General features: G+C 57.9%; 1 protein-coding gene across 2 annotated transcripts in view; it reads right to left on the bottom strand.

Annotated features, from left to right (window-relative positions):
• The window catches only part of SMOC2 (SPARC related modular calcium binding 2), a 155,964-nt gene extending 135,290 nt beyond the window's left edge, over positions 1 to 20,674 (bottom strand). Inside the window, exon 1 of one of the 2 annotated variants that reach the window (XM_044923976.2) lies at positions 20,421 to 20,674. In XM_044923976.2, coding sequence (XP_044779911.2) covers positions 20,421 to 20,504 — 84 coding nt within the window. In that variant the 5' untranslated portion in view covers positions 20,505 to 20,674. The remainder of the gene's footprint in view (positions 1 to 20,420) is intronic. The other variant, XM_044923977.2, reaches the window with a different exon arrangement.
• Between the last annotated feature and the right edge of the window lie 895 nt (positions 20,675 to 21,569).

A 21,569-nucleotide genomic window follows, 5' to 3' on the forward strand; every position in this document is an offset into this window, starting at 1 on the left:
CGATGTCCCCCAGCGGCCCCGTGACCAGAACGCAGCAGCACCCGACTATCGTCAGGCTGAGGGGTCGAGACTGGATCGACACCCCCACACTCCAGAAGATGGGGCGTCCTGCCGCCCTGGGCAACAGCTGGTGGGGAGCTGAAGCTTGTCTGGGTGTGTGGGTCTCTGCCCGCCCGCAGTGCTGGCAGGACAGAGGAGAGCCTCAGGGCAGACCAGAGGTGAGGGGACAGCTTCCCGGCACCAGACACAGGCCAGTCTGGACTCCTGACTGAGACGGGAGGGCTTCCCCACCAGCCCTGCAGCCGCAGTGAAGAAGGAAAGGCAGGGAATGGCTTTGTTCTAAGACATGGACCTCCTTCTGCAATCAGGCCCCACGCAAGCCTTGGAGGGAAGGAGGCCCGCAGTCCGCTGCCTCTCAAGGCCTGATGTTTGAAATCTAATTTGGCAAGAGGCTTATATGGTTACTAGCAGTTCAAGATGCCCTGAGGCAACATCGCAGGGAGGCAGAATCTTCCACGCAAGTCAACAGGAGGCAGGCCTACCCTCAATAGCCCTCACCCAGAACTCTGCCGTGTGAGTCATGGACCTTTAAAGCTCCTAACGCTTACTTGTCAAGGTGGAGATCACAGCGGTACTATGTCCATGGGGTTGTACTTGTAAAGGCGGAAATCACAGTATTGTTATAAAATGAAATAGACTCCACAGAGTGTGTTATGTGATGGACTCTCAGCATCTCACATTTGGTATTTTTTCTTTTTTTGATGTTTTAGCAAAAATTATCCCAGAAGTGCCTCAAATGGCCATGGAGATGTCTCACTAAGATGCAGGGTCCTGGCATCTGGGCCAGAGATGCATCAGATCTCTGGCTTAACTCAAAAATAAAAGGTTAGAGAAACACTTTATCTAGAGCAGAAATATCTTTCAAAATTTGGCATTCCCTGTTCAACATAAAACAAAGTCATATCACAGGTAGCCAAGGCTAAAAATTGGATTTTTTTTTTGAAACAATAAACTACACAGATATGGCAAAACAGGTAGCTGGCAGGCCTCTCTTTCATGAAAAAGAAAAGATGCCACACAGGGGGAAGGGCAGAAGCCTTATTTCTAGATTTCCTATAGAACTAGTGGGGTCGGTGATTCTCAGCCTTTGGTTTCCTTAAGGATCATCTGAGATTCTGTTTTCAAAACAGCCTGTCTCCACCCTGCAGGTCTTGACTCCAGGGACCAGAAGGGGATGAGAATCCACATTTTTTATCGGACACAGTGGGTGGTTCTGATGGACCTTCGCCTGACTCACACCATGAGAAACTCTGCACCAAATCACACACACAGTCACTGAGAAAGGCCAATTTTGAGAAAATGAATATATTTCAAACTCTGTATGTATTTTCTATGAGCAGATCAAGCTCAGAGAAAATTATTGTTTCTAATTTAGTCCTCCAGCCCAAAGACAAGGAAAAAAGACATAAGCACAATTTCATTGAATGAACTGGAAATTTCCATTCAATGTTCTTGAAGAGATGAGAAAGCCTTCCTTCCTAATGAGACTGCAAATCGGGATCCTGGCGACACTCACATGTGGTCAAGGCTCTTTGTCTCTGAAAGGTCATCCGCACAGCGAAGCTGGCAGGGACCAAAAGCTCTGCTGATTTTTACCACAAAGGCGTGCGATTTGGCTGTTGGTTCTGCCAGAATTTGCACAGTGCTCCGAATTGCTAGTTTATTGATTTCAGGACACCGTTTACAAACAGAAAGATTTAGAAAATTGCTTCTGTATTCAAACCCTGACCCTTCGAATCCTGCCACGCCTCTACGCCCACCCAACCAGATCTTCATGTTTATATAAACTCGTGACCCGGGATCTGTTTACAAAACACGCTCAATTACCCCTCACAAAACCCGCCTGCTGCCAGTTCTGCCAGACTCGCCTCCTGGGGAACGCTCTACTCAGGGATTTCCGGGAGAATAAGGCAGCGAGAAAAACCCTGGAAAACACGGCTCTTGCTCTGGGATGAAGATCCCTCTACCAGGCGGACAGAGGAGAGCCGGCCCACGGCGGAGGAGAGGATGGCCCAGGGGCAGGGGCTGCCCTGTCCCACACTGGTCCTGGCGCAGAAGCCCGCCAGGGAAGGGTGGCCAGACCCACACACTCTGCTGGCGCAAAAAGTTCCCGGGGTCGTTACCGTCATCCAGGACTGCAGCTTCCCTCTGGGACACGGGAAAGTGGACTTATCCGGGGTCGTTACCGTCATCCAGGACTGCAGCTTCCCTCTGGGACACGGGAAAGTGGACTTATCAATAAAAGCACTCAGCGTGTTGAAACAGGAATGCGCGCTTCGGAAGCAGTGAGCCGGTGAGGCCGGGGTCAGTTTCGCAGGTGTTGTCTCTGTTCACTCCGTCGTGTCGGCTCTTTGCCACCCCATGGACTGCAGCACCCAGGCTTCCCTGTCCTTCACCATCTCCCAGAGTTTTCCCGAACTCATGTTCATTGAGTCGACGATGCCATCTAACCATCTCATCCTCTGTCACTCCCCTCTCCTCCTGCCTTCAATCCTTCCCAGCATCAGAGTCTTCCCTAATGGGTCGGCTCCTCACATCAGGTGGCCAAAGTAGTCAGCTTCAGCATCAGTGCTTCCAATGAATATTCAGGACTAATTTCCTTTTGGATGGACTGGTCTGATCTCCTTGCAGTCCAGGGGACTCGCAAGAGTCTTCTCCAGCACCACAGTTTGAAAGCATCAGCTCTTTGGCGCTCAGCTTTCTTTGTGGTGCAGCTCGCACATCCGTGCAGTTAGAAAACTTCCTTATCAGCCTGGTGCTCCCTCCCTGTGGGACCTGGGCTCCCAGACCCACTGCAGGACCTGCAGAGTCTGGGGCGTGAACGCCCTGGAGGTTCTCATTTATCTGCCTGGAGACACACATGGGTAAGTACACCAGGCCTCTGTTTCCAGCTCTTTCATTCAGCGCTGTTGTACTGATTCAAAAAGCCTCTTCGTTAAGCCAAGGGACGACATCAGCTGCGAAACTCCAGCTTCCTGCATGGTGTCGGGGCAACTGCTAATGAAATGCATCCATTGCACACAGAAGACATAACTCGTGGTGCCCTCGCAGAAACACAGAGAAATTCACCACGTGCTGCTCGTGGTTTCGTTACATTCACAGCAACTCCTTTCACAAAGCAGGGGTTATGTTGGATTTAAGAAAAGTCTAAATGAGAATAACCCCATGTTCAGCAGATCAAAAGGGAAAGCATCCCTGGTCCACAGGAGAGGTCGGAATGCTCTCAGCAGAGCATCTCACAGTAAAACAGCTGTTGGCAGCTGTGCTGAGCTGAGTTCACCTGCGAAGGGCTCATGTGGGCCAGAGGGAAGTGCTGTTCGGTTTGCTGGCTTTGGCTCTGGGCTGACGCTGCAGCCGCTGGGGTTGCAGGAGCCTTGTCCACAAAGAATGAGCAGGGCAGGCACACCTGCATCCAGGTGTGACGAGTCCAGCCTCGGGACAGAGGCCCGAAGCACACTCAGAACATGTGCACGGGACCCGAAACAGATGCTTTCTCCTCAAGACGCTGGGTCCCCGACCCCGACTGAGAAAAGCAGTCTCGTGGTCCTCAGTCCAGCAGGTGGTGACCTGACCGTCCCGTCCACACTTCCCTCCTGTGTCTCCCAGAGGGCCCGTAAGCCCTTCCCTAGCCGACGCCACAGGCCTAAAATCTGCCCCAGGCGGTGGGCTTCAGGTGGCACCCGCTCTCCTGGGCTCCCCAAATTCATCGCATTTCATATCGGGTTTCACAAAACGTGCCATCTGAACACAGAACCTCGAGGTGAGACAAGAGGGCAGGTTTTAAAGCTCACACAGCCACCAGGTCACCAGTCACCAGCAGCCAAGCGACCCTCTGCCTGAGGCTGCAGTGACCACAAACACCGCCCCGGCTGACAGCCGGCAGCCTCTGAATTCGGACCACGGGGCACCTCTCTCCACCGGGAGCCCTGAGCGGCAGGGACTCAAAAGAGTCCGAGGTTAAGAGCAACAGCCTTCTGTCGGGAGCCCAGAACGTGAGAGCCGCCGGCTGCTGCCTGCTTTTCCCGAGTAACAAGCACACGAACCCAAGGGGAGTGCACTCCACCCCACAGAGTGCCGGAAGCTTCAGCAGAAAGCTCGCTTTTCCACAGATTAAATGAAGCGGCAGGAGACTGGAAACCGGCCGCTTCCCCTCCCACGACGGGGGTCATTTCCCTTCCTGTGACGGGGCTGACCGGGGCTGACGGGGGTCTCCCAGAGACAAGGAGGCCACCCTCGGGGGCGGGCTTTCCCGTGGCCTGTGGAGCCTTCAGCCTCCTCAGAACGCGATCTTTCAACCCGCCCCCGCCAGCCATGTGCAACCACGCCCGCCAGCCATGGCAACCCACTCCAGCCACGTGCCCACCAGGTCCTGAGGACCTGACCACAGGAAGGCGGCCGGTCCGTCTTGGGCTCCTAAAGGGACCTCAGGCTTCTGGGGGCTTATTTGGAATTTTTCTCTCTGGTACTTTTATATTCTTTATTCTTTACCCAAATGATTTCCTTTAACACAAAGCTGTCTGAGAAATACCTTGGACAGGAGATACCTCAATGGCAGAATAAGGTTAGCTAGTACAGTCCTGGGGGAAATTTGGAAACCTGCCACGTGTGATGACTTACAAGTTCAGTCGTCAGCATGTAACCGTCTGCGGCACAGGGTACCCTCAGGTGGCCTCCCTGTGGCTCATGGGAGCGTCTACTAGTGGTCCTGCCGCTTGGGCTTCTCAGCCTTAGACGGAGAGGGTTGCTCCTTGGAAGGAAAGCTATGACAAACCCAGACAGCATACTAAAAAGCAGAGACATCACTTTACCAACAAAGGTCCATGTAGTCAAAGCTATGATTTTCCAGTAGTCATGCGTGGATGTGAGAGTCGGACCATAAAGAAGGTTGAACATTAAAGAATTGATGCTTTTGAACTGTGGTGTTGGAGAAGACTCTTGAGAGTCCCTTGGACTGCAAGGAGATCCAACCAGTGCATCCTAAAGGAGATCAGTCCTGGGTGTTCATTGGAAGGACTGATGCCAAAGCTGAAGCTCCAATAGTTTGTCCACCTGATGCGAAGAGTTGACTCATTGGAAAAGACTCTGATGCTGGGAAAGATTGAGGGCAGGGGGAGAAGGGGACGACAGAGGATGAGATGGTTGGATGGCATCACTGACTCAATGGACAAGAGTTTGAACAAACTCCTGGAGATGGTGATGGACAGGGAGGCCTGGTGTGCTGCAGTCCATGGGGTCGCATAAACAACGGACATGACTTAGTGACAACGGAATGGAACAGTCATTCACAAAACTGATTACATCTGGGCCAGTCACAGCCCCAAGTGCCACCTTCCTTCTGGAGAAGCTGTCTGTGGGTCCACAGTGGCAGTCATACACCCAGATGGCCTGGACACCCCGCGGGTGGGCTCGCCCCTGGTGGGTTTCGGACATACAGCAGGACAGTTAATCTTGGAGGAAAGAATGACCGCAGGGCCAGCCCCCAGCGCTGTTCTCAAAGTGGAAACAGGTGTGAAATCCCAGGGACAAGCTGATGCCCCGCAGAACCCAACCCCAGCTCCGCTGAATCTCCCCCCGCCCTCACGTCACCCCCTTGTGGACACTGAGCCCTGAGGTCACCTGAGAAGTGCTAGGAGATATGACTTTCCCGGCTGGTGCTTGCCCTGAGCACAGGATATTATCCAGAAGGACCTTAATCTCCTTCATCTCTATCCAGACACCTCACTTCGTTTCATCAAATTTTCCTCCTTCTGGGGCCGCCTTCCTTCCCTAGGCCCTCACATTCCTTCAGAGTCTCACACCAAATGCCTTCAACCGTCTACATGCATCACATGGGGGAAGCACGCTACCACACTTTAGTAACCTCTCAGAGCACTCACAGCCATGGCTTATCTCTGAAGACCATCAGAGACTGCTCCTCCTGTGTGTAGAATGCAGAACGGCCAACAGAGCCCCTCGAGCGCTGACCGTGCGTCATTCTGCTGAGAACTGCAGCTTCCTTGGCTTTGAGGTAATGTCTCTACTTAGTGGAATGAGTGCAGACGGCAATGGCACCCCACTCCAGTACTCTTGCCTGGAAAATCCCATGGACGGAGGAGCCTGGTGGGCTGCAGTCCATGGGGTCGCAAAGAGTCGGACACAACTGATGGACTGAACTGAACTGAAGTGTCCACCACAAGGAGAGCAAGCGGGGGAGGAGTCAACACGGGGTCACTGTGAACGGGGCCCTGGACGCAGGAAGAGGCCCGCACCCTGCTCCCTACACTACCACCACAGAGCGGGACCCCCCACAAGCTCCCTAGAGCTCACCTGCTGCATCATGCAAATCCTGAGCTCCACGGACAGGGGGCTCTCAGTTACAAATGAGATCATCACGCCTTGCTTAACTGCAGGCCCCCAGCTTCCCACTCCTCCACACGGGGTAGCCTGTCGGCTGATCCTGGGTTAGGAAGGCTTCCTCGTGGAGGAGCTGGGGTCTGTAGAGACGAGGGGCAGGAGCAAGCAAAGGACCACAGGACAGGGGCTCACCGCGGGCTCAGGCGAGGCCGCCGGAGAAGGAACCGCAGGCCATGCCCGCCCTCAGAGCAGAGCAGGCAGGAGGTGCGCTCCTGGAGGACCCGTCCAGCCCAGGACCCGCTTCCCTCCCAGGAGCAGGACGGGGTGCAGCCCCGGTCACCCCCGTCCTGCAGCCCGAGAGGCTGAGAACCGGCGGCTCACCCAATCCCCCATGAGCGGCAAAGCCAGGAACCACAGGCCGAGTGTTGGCCCCAGACCCCCAGACGCCGGGAGGTGAGCCCACCGCCCCCGGGGAGGCCGGCTCTGTCCTCCTGCTGCGACCCCACGTCTCCTGAGGACCAGAGGTGGGCGGTAAGGAGGCGTCGTCCCGCACCGCACCGAGCCCCACATTCTGGTCTCAGGGCCACACCCACAGGATTTCACCATCACGAGGTCCCACCACGTCTCTTCCAAAGAAGAGCCCTGCGTTGCCCTCAATTCCACATCAGAGCATGTCCCGCGACAGGACGTCCAGAGGGCATCAGAGGACAGCAAGCCCGAGCGGAGGGAGCCAGGACCCGTCACGGTAGCCACGCAGCAGGCGCGGCAGCCCAAGGGGGCAAAGGCCTCGGAAAAGCAGCGTCTTCCCTCTGCCTGACTGCCATCCAGCGGAGTCCCCACAGGCCTCTAGGGCACTCGGCTCCAGCCAGGAGGCCTGCTGCCCTCCCGCCGTGGCCCCCCACCAGCTCCCGGAAGCGGCCAGTGGCCTGTCCGCAGTGGCAGACGACTCCCACCACGCGCGAGGCTGCCCTCCAGCCTCCTCCACCTCTGCCAACTGCGTCTCCATGTCATTTTGTGATTCAGAGTGAGACTGACCTTCAGGGAGTCCAGCGGGAGGGCCGTGCTCACCGCCTGTCACCACCCCGGCTCACCAGGACTCGCTCCCCTGAAAGATGGGCCACAGCGGGGCCACGCGGCGGCTCGGGTGGCAGCTGAGGTTTTGTTTCCTGGGATCTGCTTAACCCAAGATCACACGTGCTTCTGTTCAAGCAGTTTAGGCATCTGTTTCACCTGACACCCCGACGTGAGGGCCTCAGGAGACGATGCTCATGAGCCGGACAGGCACCCAGGCTGGACTCCGCCCTCCCGAGCTCTGCGCCACGTGCCCTGTGAGGAAATGCCAGGGACAGGGAGGCGGACAGCAGGTTCTCATGTGCCCGCCCGGCCCCGCCAGGTCTCCTCACGGCTCTCATCTCAGTTCTGCATCTCCTCGCCCAAGCCCATGTCTCACACGCAGAAACACAGAGACGACATGCAGTAACCGGCCATCGAATGGCCCCCTGGGCTGAGTGCCCTGCCTCTCCCAGGCCGTCCCCCATAGCATCACGGCTGCACCACCAGCCCCCCATCACCCCTGTACCACCAGCCCCCCATCACCCCTGTACCACCAGCCCCCCATCACCCCCGCACCACCAGCCCCCCATCACCCCTGTACCACCAGCCCCCCATCACCCCCGCACCACCAGCCCCCCATCACCCCTGCACCACCAGCCCCCCATCACCCCCGCACCACCAGCCCCCCATCACCCCCGCACCACCAGCCCCCCATCACCCCCGCACCACCAGCCCCCCATCACCCCTGCACCACCAGCCCCCCATTACCCCTGCACCACCAGCCCCCCATCAGCCCTGTACCACCAGCCCCCCATCACCCCTGCACCACCAGCCCCCCATCACCCCTGCACCACCAGCCCCCCATCACCCCTGTACCACTGCTGCCCCGGAGCCTGCCTGCCCCTCTGCTCTGAGACCCCGGGAGGCCACCTGGATGCCCAGCCCAGCCCCGCAGGGCCCTCCAAGCCCCCGGGAGCCCTAAGGGGGCCCTTGCCCTCCCAGGTCCTGAGGAGGCCCCCTGTCCCACTGGGTGAGTCTCTGCACAGGGTGCCCCCAACCCCTCCCCAACCCCCAGGGCTCAGCCTTCGGGGCCACATTTCCAACAGGGATGTGAGGATGAACCCTCCCCGGTCCCGACCCCTGTGCACGGCTGTGTCTGCTGGACGACAGGACCCGTGATGGGCGCACGGTGACAGCACCCAGCGGAGAGCTCGGTGCATCACTCCTCTGAGAGCGTCCAGACACACCCGTGTGCTGTGAGATGCCTTATTTACCTGCTATCCACCGGAGCCCCCCGGTCCCCAGGATGGGCACTAAGGGAGCCCCAAAGGCAAAGTGACGGACGCTAGGCTGCGCCCCTCCTCATCCTCAGGGCACCCTGGGGCATTCCACCTGCTCACCTGTCCCCCCAACCCTGGAAACCCCGAGACAGTGGGGGCAGCTGCCCCAAGAACTGGGCTCCCACGACTGCGATGCACACAGGGCTGTCTCGAGCGCTCGGTGAGACCTGGACCCCCAGAAAGTGTTAAAGGAGAACAGCGGGGGAAAAAAGGGATTAAAACAAAGTCTGATTAGGATCTGGCTTTGAGCCAAGTCCTGGGTTGGCTTACATCCTGTCCTTTCTCAGACCTTGCAGCTCCTGGAGCCCAGTCCTCCACCCCTGGTGTGGAGGGGAGGCCGCCCGGCTGCGGCCCTGGGGCCAGGGGGAGTGACCACAGGCCAGGGGACAAGGCTGCAGAAAGTCTAAGGGGGTCAGACAGAGATAGAGGGAGAGAGAGAGGAGAGAGAGACAAGGAGACAGAGGCAGAGAGACAGAGAGGAGCAGAGACAGAGAGACAGGGTGAGAGAGACAGAGAGAGACAGGGAGAGACAGAGAGAGACAGAGAAAGAGAGAGAGGAGAGAGACAGAGACAGAGACAGAGAGACAGAGAGGAGCAGAGACAGAGAGACAGGGGGAGAGAGAGACAAGGACAGAGAGACAGAAAAAGAGACAGAGAGAGACAGGGACAGAGAGAGAGATAGAGAGAGACAGAGACAGAGACAGGAGAGAGACACTCAGAGAAGGAGGGACAGAGAGACAGAGATTAGCCTCTAACTCTACCATTTCCTGACCAATGAAATTGTTTTATCCTTTCTTGTGTTAAGTTTGGGGGCAGAACACAAAGGGCAGGGAAGCTCCCTGGAGCTCAGGCCTGAAGTGTCAACGCCCCAGGAAGGGAGGCCGGGCCGGCTGCCCCCCAGGGCTCAGTGCGCATCTGGGCGGGCCCTCAGGAGCCCCCCATGTCCTGATCTCTGCACACGTGGGGGCCACAGAAGTGAGCCCAGAGACAGGACCGAGCATCGGCTGTGTCCATGCCGCACTGCCATCTGGGGGCTGAGGGGCGATGCGCCCCCAGAGCCCCAGGAAGCCCCCGGGGCCCAGGGCCGTCCACGAGGGGCCACGCTGAGGCTGGGCTGGGCCTGGGAATGAGCGCCAGGTTCTGAGGGGGTCACAGCCACCAAGGGGCCTCAGACCACAGGCGGGACCCGCCTCCCGACCTCGAAGGTCCATAGAGGACCTCCGGCCACAGAGACTGGCCTTCCTTCATGACATAAGAAAGAACAAGGGAACGAAGCCTCAGAGAAAGGCACAGGTGGGGGGAAAGGGGATGGGGAAGGGGGCCACTTAGGACTTTCTACACCCCCTCAGATCCTTGCATGCAAAGAAATGTCAATGGTTTCTGGCCAGAGGTCAGCGGTAAGAACTCAGCTGGCGGGGGTGGGCCTCACCCACCAGGACCCTCCCCCCACAAAGCTGGGCTGCAGAACCTGCGGGGGGAAAAGGCTTGGTTGGAAGAAAGGCCTCGAAAGCCTGAGGACCAAGTGTCTATTTTCTGCAGTTGATGTTCTTCCGGGTTAAGATCCGTCATAAATGGACATGTGTAAGCACTTCCATTCCCAGAGAACACTGAAATGGGTATCAGCTTAGCCAACAAGTAAGTGAAGCCACTGCTTTAAATAAAACCGGTTTACTAAATGATCAGACTTTGCAGCAGAAAGGAAGTCCCATCTGGCGGGCAGCCAGCCCCGCAGACAGCGCGGGCAGCTCCCCGAGTCCAGCGCCGTCCGCCGGGAGGGGCGGGCTGCTCTCGGGCGCCGCCGTGTGGCCGGCGCGGGCACCTCCGCGTCCACGGCCGGAAGAGGCCCTTGGCCCGGAGCCGCACCTGCGTTTCCTGCGGGTGTAAACGGGTGTCAACAGCCCGAGATGCCAAGTGAGCGGAGAAAAGGATCCGGGACTCCACCTGGGTTTTATCTCCGGGTGAAAAGAAAGATCTCGTTTGGGCAACTCCCTGCAAAAGATACACCTTTGAAGAAGGAAGACCTGAGCCCATCACCAGTGGATCCTGCAGAGCCAGGACTGCGCCGACGTGTACGTTCAGGTCAGAGCCTCTCTCGCTTTCCTCACCCTCGGGCGCCGGCAGACATTTAAATGCATCACCCACGAAAGGAACAGGGCGGCTCGGCGGGGCTGGTGCCAGCCCAGGAAACGGCTCTCTCTGCCTTAAGAGGGAAGCGGGCAGAGTGTCGAGTCTGAACTCACAGCCTGGGTGCTGCATGCGCTCAGGCCGCGCTAGATCGCACGTGCGCGTGTGGGAGACAACAGGTCTGGGGGCGGGGGCCGGGCTGCCCGGTGAGGAGCGCGCTGTCCGGGCTCACCGCGGGCCCAGCACCCTCCGCCAGTGTCGATTACTCTGTCAGGGGAAGTCACAGGTAGGTGACCTTGGGAATCCTAGTCAGGGTTGGATCCTTCCCAAGTCACTGATCCTCGGGAGAGGAGGGGACTCCCTTGGGGCTCTTTCCTGGTGCAGGGCATGGGTGCAGCAGCTGGAGGAGATGGCCCTGGTCTCACCTCCTGGGAGCCCACCCCTCCGGGTCCCCCCACAGCTCCACTTACAGGACCGTGAGCAGTGCTTAGCAGATTTCCGTGAGCCAGAGGGGAGAGTTCCAACCTGCTCCTGGGGTCAGGATGCAAGCCTAGTTTTAACACCAATGGCATATAAAACACCACTTACAGGTTCTAGAAATTCCAAAAAAAAACAGTGAGGAGGAGAAATTGGCTTAATGGAATCTCAGATTCACAACGTGACTTGGGCAAGTGGGCCAACCACACACCAAAGGCGTGCCCCTCGTCTGAGATCCTGCATCCGGTCCTGAGGGTGTGGACCAACCAGAGCTCAGAACGGAGCTTGGTTCAGAAAGCGGAGGGGAACACGCGGGGCCTTAGATGAGAGGGTGGGAAGGCAGGATCAAGCGGACTCGTGGTGGATGACGTCCAAACGTCCCTCATCCTCAGAGTCCTCCCAACACGGCAAGACAGGCTGGGGCCTGGGAGGAAGGGCCAGGTCAGAAAGACATGGAGGAGGTACAGAGGGCGTCTGGCCTTCCCAGACCTAGTGACCTTCTTTAAATACCTATGTTAGCGGCCCAAGAACAGCAGACAACGTGAACTGTCGGTTCATCAGTAAATGGCAGTTTTAAAGATGATATGATTCCCAGCCTGCATGCAAACCAAGCCTGCCACCCCGTGCGCCCAGGCCCAAGGAGGGCCCTCCCCACGACAGAGTCTACTCCACTGTCAGTGGCGTTGATGCGGGCCGCAGAATCTCACAGCATCTCTCTTTGTAACATTTAAGACTTCCCGTGTACCTGTTTATCCAAAACAAAGGCCTCCCTGGCTGAGACATTCCTGGGCGAGGCCCCTTACGTCACGGTCAGTGTGGGCCCACGGAAGAAAGGGGCCCCCCTCCCCTCCGCCACCGACAGGAGCAGGTCTAAGGGAGGAGCGGACGGCCCGGCCTCGCGAGCAGAGTCCTGACCGTGGTCCTGACCTGGCTCTGTCTGTCCGTCCCTGACTCAGCTGCTTCGCCATGAAGAAGCTAGCGGTCCCCTGAGACCGGTGGAGGAACCATTTCTGTGGCTGATCTCTGGGAGGGAGGCTGAGGCGGGCCTTGGCGTGTGTCTCTGCCGTAGAGAGCTGAGGGCACTTCCCAGAAAGGATGCTGGGGATGCACGCCCGCAGCCCTTACCCCAAAACCGGCCACGGAATCCCCAGATGCCACTCGCTCGGCCGTCTTAACCCTGGAGTCATCTCGAAACTGAAGGACAGTCACTTCTGTCTTTCAAAGGCCGATGTTTTTTAATTAATTTTAAATGTACTATTTTTTTTTAATTCTTGATAACACAAACCCAAGTACTCTGTGGAATCAATTAAGAGACAACGCAAGTGACGCACTGTGTCCTTCCTTTGGGCTCCTGAGCTGCTTTTAAAATGCTAAGCACAGACGGAGTTTATCTTTTTTTTTATTTCTACTCCACATTGAACAGTGATTCTCATCAGTGGGGTGAGTGTGTCTTGCAACTTGCAGTATGTGACTTACAACAAGTCTGTATGTGACTCTAACGTGTAATGTGAGGAGGACACCACAGTGATGTCCAAACAAGGAGGTGGCCCAGGGTGGCTCTGGGACCTTTCTTTGGATTTGTACATTTTTCTCAACATTTTAAGAAAAAGTGTGGTAGAGCAAGCAAAGTGCAGCCCTGTGGATGGAGTTCCCGTGAAGAGAGCTTGACCGGGGCCTGAGCTAGTCTGTTAGTAACCAGGACAGGTTAACCAGATTCAAGGAGGAGAAGGCAAGTGTATGCCACGTTCTTATGAAGATGAAGACGGGCCCCAGAAGTGCTTGATGAGAAAGGAGCAATGACATGTAGAAACCCCGGCATCAGGGCTCAGCTGTGAGCACACAGCAGAGCGGTGCTTAGAGTCATCACGAGACGGCCAGGCCAGAGGGAGCCAGGGAACCACGAGCTCACCGTCCTCAGCTGGAAAAGCGGCCCCCCAAAATTATCACTCTGCCCACTCGGCCATGCACTTCCCATCATTCCTCAGGGTAATGAGAAAAAAGGAACATTTCTTACCCACTTTCCACGCAGGAGTGACAGGCCCCCCTGCCCAGCACTCGGCACTCACATCCGGATCAGACAAAGGCCAGTGAGACCTTCTTCCAAGGCCCCAGGTCCACCTCACGAGCACCCAGCCGTTGCCAGCTCCAGGGGGCCGTGGGCTGGGCCAGGGAGGGTCTGTCTCCCCGGTCCACTGGGGGCTGGGATGGTACAGAGCTGAGCAGGGCAGGCAGAGGCGTGGGAAGTCAGATAGACCCTCAGTCCCAGGAAGGGAATCACGTGTCTGCCACGCACTCATCTCACAGGGAGGATGGACCCGTTTGTTCCTGGAGCCTTGATGACAGCGAACAGAGTCAACAAAGCAACCCCCTCGGGCCAGGTCAACCGATAGACAAGAGCATTTGGGGCCAACCCACTGATGAACGTGTTCTTTCGGCAGTGACGCAACCCAACGAGGCTGAGAACATCCCAAACGAGAGGGGCCGGACAGATTCTGCCGCACGTCCTCGAGAGTTCTGAGCCGGGGACCAAGCACACCACAGATGACTGTTCTCATCTGAAGCCTCCGTGCTTCCCGAGACTTCACCATTATTGGAAAACTCTTTGCCAGCAGCCTCAAATGTCACCAGCTGGCTTGCCCCCCACAAAAATAAACATAACAGATCTGCCATGGGCGTGCGCTCACCGAGGGGACGGGGCTGCTCACACGACGCAGAGGGCGAGGGGCCTGCCGTCCACAGTGAGCCGGCCACCAGGGCAGAGCGCGGCGGACAGGCCCTGCGGATGCTCTTAGGGGAAAGAGTGTGAGGGGAAGGAACCAGAAACTTCTCGTCCACTCGCAGCTCAAACGGAAGCAGTGACAGTAAAGGTCACAGGAGAAGCAAAGGGATCAACTGTGATTAGGGCAGAGGCGTAAGAGATAGAGAGGAAAGGTGATCGGGGAAAGAGGAAAGGAAGAAGAATGCAGACGCTCACGGTGAAGGAGGAGCACGTTCCCAACCGTATGGACGTTTCGCCTCCCCTTAAATGCCAGCTTCACTGGTTAATATCCCATTTTATGTCGGACATAATAAAAATCTGAATATGATTATAGTGTTATGAGTCATTCTGAAAGGGCCTCCTATTCTAATGAAAGTTTTAATTAAACTTGGCCAGGTAGTACAAGTTTCCATTTATAATGTATTGTTTCTCGATGCTGACAATATAGATGAAAGTCACCATTTTACTGAGTTCTATTTATTTCTGTTTTATTACAAATCTCTGCTCTTTGGTTTTCAGCCTGAGATTACAAAACCGCATAAAATGCCTATTATTATCACTTCTAGAATAACCTCTTCTTAGCCCACATGGAATTAGGATTGCGCTTTCTGAACCCTTTCCTTCCTTGGGCTTCAGTTATTAATAAATACTCAATATATTAAGTGTTATTCAAACTCTCGAGATGTACAGACATTAAGAATAGGGTCTTGTCCCATTGGCTTCCCTGGTGGCTCAGATGGTAAAGAATCTGCCTGCAATGCAAGAGACATGGATTCCATCCCTGGGTCGGGAAGATCCCCTGGAGAAGGAAATGGCAACCAGTTTCAGTACTCTTGCCTGGAGAATCCCATGGGCAGAGGAGCCTGGCGGGCTGCAGTCCAGGGGTCACAAAGGGTCAGACACAACTTAGCAGCTGAACAGCAAGAGTGTGTCCCATTACCAACGCCATCGACTGCTGCTGCTGCTGCTGCTGCTAAGTCGCTTCAGTCGTGTCCGACTCTGTGCGACCCCACAGACGGCAGCCCACCAGGCTCCCCCGTCCCTGGGATTCTCCAGGCAAGAACACTGGAGTGGGTTGCCATTTCCTTCTCCAACGCCATCGATTAGGGAAACATAAATGAACTCAGAAAACTATGACTGAATTTTTCTTCTCTAATGCGAGAATCCACCTGGAAGTTCATCACTCTACATCTATGGCTTGTAAATGTGTAAACAGTTTATCTTTTAATTAAAAATATATAAAATGTTACCCTTGCCCTCTATTCCAATGTTACATTGCCAATCTTAATAACAGCCTCATTCCAAAATCCTAGGCTCTCAGGAAGGCTTATTTTGATATAGAATTACTTAGAAATCTGTTCTGCTCTGAACCGTCGCAACCTATGTTGGTTACATCAGTGCCCATTTACTGCACAATCTTGTTATAGCCTGAAGTTGCTTATAGTTTTATTTATGGTCTTGATTTCAAATCAGAATTAAAGCGACTCCTCCAGATGTTTGGGTTTTCAGTCGCCATGTAAATGGGCTTCTAGGTTGGAAAATTTTGATGATGTTTAGTTTCCTTTTCCTTAACCACCTCCGTGGTCCCTCTTCTGCTGATGAATGAAACGCAGCTCTCCCAGAGCAGCAAATGTGCTCAGAGCATTTGCAAAGGGAGAAGAAAAAAAAACATAATCGCTGCCCGAGAGCTGAGCAGACAGTGAAACAGTGGGGAGCAGGACCGTCCACGATCGCCCTGGAGCAGAGGGGGACTTCTGACCCCACGTCTCCGCACCATCAACGGTAGACCCGTTTGTGCCCACCGTGGCATATTCTTGTGTGGTTACCGTTGCTCAGTCCCCTGGTGGTGTTCAACTCTGCGACGCCATGAACGGTAGCCCACCAGGCTCCTCTGTCCTTTGAAGCTCCCGCCCCGACAGACAGCTCCTCACCATGTGCTGGAGACCCCGCCAGGGGAGGGGGGAGGCCCAGCTGGACCGGCCTTGAAGGTGACCCAGCAGACCGGCAGGGAAGTCCGCACCCCGGCCCCCGCCCCCGCCCAGGGAAGCCTCTGGAACAGAGCAGTGTGGAGGGCCCCAGCAGGGCCTCTCAAATGAGGGTAAAGCAGAGCCTTGACGGTCAGGCTGCTGCGAAGTCAAGGAGAAAACACACACCAAGTGCCCCCGAAGCAAAGAAAGCTTGGCCCGTGGGCAGCACCCAGGGGCGCATCCTCCAGGTGGCCAGAAGCCACACGAGAAGCGAGGCCACTGGCGTCTGCCTTCTCAGTGGGGGCAGAAGTCCCGCAGGCAGCTCCTTCCAAAAGCTCTGAGCAAGGGGTCACCGGGGGCACGGCGCCCCCTGGGGTCGCCGGGGGTACGGTGCCCCCTGCCCCTGAAGGAAACACCCAGGTCCGGGTTTGCGGCCTTCTGGCAAAGTCAGCACCGCTGTGCCCGCAACAGAGCAGAACTGCCGTCATCTGGACCACGTGTGAGCAGGCAACCAACACTGGAAGGCGCTCCCTAGGCTCGGGCATGAGCAGGATGGAAACCGGACCGGATCTGGCCCTCAAAGAAGGAAGGGACAGGTGAGGATCCCAGCAGGAGTCAGAGACACCTCTCGCCCCCGCCTGTCAACGGGAAAAGCACGCAGTTCGTGGAGGACCAGGCAGTTATGCAAATCCTCAGAGTCACAGGAATACACACCAAGGTGCCATTTCTAAACAATGACTTTAACGGGAAAAAAAAGGTAATTATTGAGCAAAGCAGATTCTCTTTGTCTTGAACACCAATTAGCAGAGGTGGTCAAACCCACCGACACTCAGTGGAGACACGTCCCCCAATGAAGACCGTCCCCCAATGAAGACCGTCCAGTGCGGGGAGCGGGGGGACAAAGGCATCACCCAGGGACACCGGTGAAAAGCTTCTGACCCCCAAGAGGCAGGCACGCCGTCTGTTTCCACCTAAGGAGACAGGGTGGCGCAGAACGGGCAGCCAGGCCGGTTTTCTCGCTTGCTGGTCCAGGCTGGCACCCCCACCTCAACAAACCTCGTGCTCCCCTAGAGTGGCGTGCTGTGCTCCACGCCCCACGGACAAAACCACCATGAGGCCAGTGTCCCCACTCCTGAGGGGCACAGCCGCCTGTGGAAACCACCATGAGGCCAGTGTCCCCACTCCTGAGGGGCACAGCCGCCTGTGGAAACCACCCTGAGGCCAGTGTCCCCACTCCTGAGGGGCACAGCCGCCTGTGGAAACCACCCTGAGGCCAGTGTCCCCACTCCTGAGGGGCACAGCCGCCTGTGGAAACCACCCTGAGGCCAGTGTCCGCACTCCTGAGGGGCACAGCCGCCTGTGGAAACCACCCTGAGGCCAGTGTCCCCACTCCTGAGGGCACAGCCGCCTGTGGAAACCACCCTGAGGCCAGTGTCCCCACTCCTGAGGGGCACAGCCGCCTGTGGAAACCACCCTGAGGCCAGTGTCCCCACTCCTGAGGGGCACAGCCGCCTGTGGAAACCACCCTGAGGCCAGTGTGCCCACTCCTGAGGGGCACAGCCGCCTGTGGAAACCACCCTGAGGCCAGTGTCCGCACTCCTGAGGGGCACAGCCGCCTGTGGAAACCACCCTGAGGCCAGTGTGCCCACTCCTGAGGGGCACAGCCGCCTGTGGAAACCACCCTGAGGCCAGTGTCCCCACTCCTGAGGGGCACAGCCGCCTGTGGAAACCACCCTGAGGCCAGTGTCCCCACTCCTGAGGGGCACAGCCGCCTGTGGAAACCACCCTGAGGCCAGTGTGCCCACTCCTGAGGGGCACAGCCGCCTGTGGAAACCACCCTGAGGCCAGTGTCCCCCACTCCTGAGGGGCACAGCCGCCTGTGGAAACCACCCTGAGGCCAGTGTCCCCACTCCTGAGGGGCACAGCCGCCTGTGGAAACCACCCTGAGGCCAGTGTCCCCACTCCTGAGGGGCACAGCCGCCTGTGGAAACCACCCTGAGGCCAGTGTGCCCACTCCTGAGGGGCACAGCCGCCTGTGGAAACCACAGCGTCAGGACCAGTGGCACGGCCGCCATCAGAAATAGGGTGAGTTACAAAACAGGTGTGTCCCGCGTGCAGCCACAAAAAGCCTCACGTTTAATCCTGGCAATGAGCTAAACAGAGGCATTGCTTGATCACACTTTACAGCAAGAACACTGGTGATTAAGACAGCTAAGTAATGCTCCTAGGACCACACATCCAGAAGACGCCCAGTGATCACTCCCCAGCTCCCAGGGACTGGCGCTGTCTCTCTGGTTTATTAAAGACCAGATGTAAACCCTACAGAGAGAAAGCCATCCCGCTGGAAACAAGCGATCACCGCCCCCCAACTAGAAATCGGTCTGAAAAGAGGTGGGCACCCCAGAAAAATCCAGCGCCTCCAACGTGCCCTCACGGACCATCAGCCAGCTGCTCGATGTGCTTCATGAGGGGTGGGGTGGGGCGGGGCGGGGAGCTTGCCAAGATATGTCAGGGCTTTAAGCTTTTCTCCTGGAGGCTGAAGCCACATAGCATTTTACTTGCAAAAATAGTTTTAAGGCAAAAAGTTTCCCCGGGAAGTGCAACCAAAGGGGGCTGGTACCTGCACTGAAGCATCATCAGCTTCCGCACGGGATCCGACATGGCTGGTGTCACCAACACCCAGGAAATCCTGAGAGCAGCCCCAGGGAGACCAAGGACAAGGGCAACCTTAAAGCGAATGCTTAGCTTGTAAGAGTGGGGGACGGAAAAGAGAAGAAAACCCACAGGGAGTCCAGCAGTTCCAATAACGAACACCCTATCCTGCTTTTCCACCCAGAGACCGACAGATCCAGGAGAGCCCCTGAGGCGCCATTTGCTTTGGGCACCTTCAGAACAGCTGTGACCGCTGAGACAGCCTGCTGCGAAAGAAGCGCCGGGTCTCAGCCTGAGGCTTGGTCTCCATTTCTCTGGGGCCTCGGATGCCCTGCCTGGGCAGCTGTTTACACAAGCGCGGGTCTAAGCCCATCATGTGTGTACAGATGGGTAGAGGAAGGGACACACACAGCAAGTCTTGCTCCCCCGCCCCTCTGCGGAGATGAAAACCCCACACTGCCGCTGAGCCTGTGGGAACCTCCTCACGATCGTGTAGGCAGTTTCTAATCTACACGTCATTTGTGAGACGCAAGGCAGGGACCAGGGCCGCCCCAGAAGAATTTTAGGTATGAACCGTGAACTCACTAACTCCTTCCCCCTGGTACTGCTCGAACAGTAAAAAAAAAAAAAAAAAAAAAAAAAAAAAAAAAGGCTCCCGGCCGGCTTGAGCTTTGCTGAAAAGCAGACCCGACCACAGCCCAGCTCACCCGTTGGTATTTTCGATACAATAAACGCCTTCAGGACGGGTCCCGGGCACTTAGAAGCATCTCTCCACCAGAGGTGTTCTCTCTCCCTGCGTGTTTTCTCAAGCACTTGTTCAAAAACACATTTAAGTGGGATGTTTTCGTTTCTGCAGATTGCATTAATTATGGGTTTGCAAACACTGCAAGCCCACGAGGTCTGCCCGAGCCGGGGGCTGGGACACCCGGGCCGGGCCGGCGGCCGGCGGCTTGGCTCGGTCCCTGCGCGGCGCTCCGAGCTTGGCACCGCGCAACAGTGGCCGGGCCTCGCCGAGAAGTCGCCGCTAAGAAAGCAAACCCGGCCGCGGTCAGCGCGGTGACCCTGGCGCTCGGCGCACCCTGCCCCGGGGGCCCAGGGCCGGGGAGCGCAGGACGCGAAGTCCCCGGGGCCCTCCAATGTCTGCCCGCTTGGACGAGGGGAAGCAATCTTCATGTGTCACGGCATCTGCTGCCTCTAAGCTCACGTCCCCCGGGAGGGTCGGGCCCAACCTGCGGGGCCCAGGAGCCGGGCCCCCTCGCCCGCCCGCACCGCAAGAGCCGCGGGGTCCGGACCACGCGCCCAGGGCCGAGCCCGGGACGCACCGAGCCCGATGGGCGCCGAGGCCCCGGCAGAGCCGCCCTCGGACAGTCCACCGGGCGGCGCCCTGGCTCCCGGACCTGGTCTTCGGCGCGCGACCCTGGCCCTCGCGGGGGGCGGCGAGGGGCCCGCGGAGCACCCCTTGCCGGTCCACCCGCGTCGCGGGGACCCCAGAAGCCGCGCGCGCCCCGCGGGCCGCCCAGGCCCCACCTGCTCGGGCCACGCGGGCGGGAGGGTCACCTGCTCGCGGCGCCTGAGCGCGGCGGCCGGAGGGGCCCGCGGGGACGCGGCCGGCCCCGGGCAGGAGGCGGCGCGCCCCGGCGCCGCGGGCCCACTCACCGTGAGCGCCGAGAACTTCTGCGCGGGCGCCGGCGGGAGCAGCGCCGCGAGCAGCGGCAGCCAGCAGAGCCGCGGCAGCAGCATGGTGACCGGGCGCGGGCCGGCGCTCTCCGGCCCCGAGCGGGGCGCGCGGGCGGCACTCGGGCGGCGGCCGCGGAACCGGCGGAGGGGCTGCTTGAGTCCTCGTCCCCAGCGCTCCGGGCGGCCCGGACTCGACCAGCTGGCCCCGGCGGTCCTCCGCGTCCTGCGGCGGCCCCGGCTCCTGTCAAATAACTCCCGAGCTTCCCGGATCCTCCTCCGCCCGCCCTCCCCGCCCTCCCGTCCCCTCCCCCGGCCCCACCTCCAGCGCGGCCGCTGCGCCCCGCTCGCTCAGCCCCGACGCCCGCTCCTCCGAGCGGCCGCCGCGGGCGCGGGTCTGAGGGAGCTGGAAGTGGAGAGGGCCCCCAGGGCTGTGCTGCAGCCTGTGTGGGTGCTGCGTGTGCGCGCCTCCTTCCCTGCACACGCGGGGCCATGTGCACACACGCACACAGATGCACACAGGCGTACACGCTCTCGCGCGCGCGCGCGCAAGCCCTGGGACAGCAAGATACACCTCGCCCTCCCATCCCAGGGCGCTGATCCGGTCCCTCGCAAGACCGGTCCTCCTGTCCGATTCACCCCCCAGAGCTAACTCGAAGCCTAGGTCAGTCCCCAGTCACCCTTGGGGCCCTGGACCTCTGGGCTCTAACGCCACCTCGTCCAGCCCAGAATTCGCCTCTCAACTTTGCGGGTGGATTAGCTGGCTCTCTAGTAAGGGCAGCTGTGAGCAGGGCACCCAGCGCCGTCCAGAAGGTTAAAGGAGGGTGGCATCTTTGCTCACCTCCGGCTCCGGGATCTTGGGGGACCTAGAGATCTAGAGCCTGACTTGCAGGAAACCGGGACCTGGGGCAAGTGTGGCTGGCGGGAATGTGGCTGCTCTTAAACCTTTTCAGGCGTTGATGAAGCCAGCATAGGGGGTGTAGAGGGTCCAGACTCCTTGGTGGAGACTGATGGGAAACCAGGAGAATTTTGCATGCCCAGACTCTGGACAGTACCCATCGCAGACAACATTGCAGAAATAGTTTCTCCTTGGCTTACAACTCGACAGGAGAAAGCCCTGATTCTAGCTCA

Source organism: Bubalus bubalis, chromosome 10, assembly GCF_019923935.1.
Source record: "Bubalus bubalis isolate 160015118507 breed Murrah chromosome 10, NDDB_SH_1, whole genome shotgun sequence".
Lineage (NCBI taxonomy): Eukaryota > Metazoa > Chordata > Mammalia > Artiodactyla > Bovidae > Bubalus > Bubalus bubalis.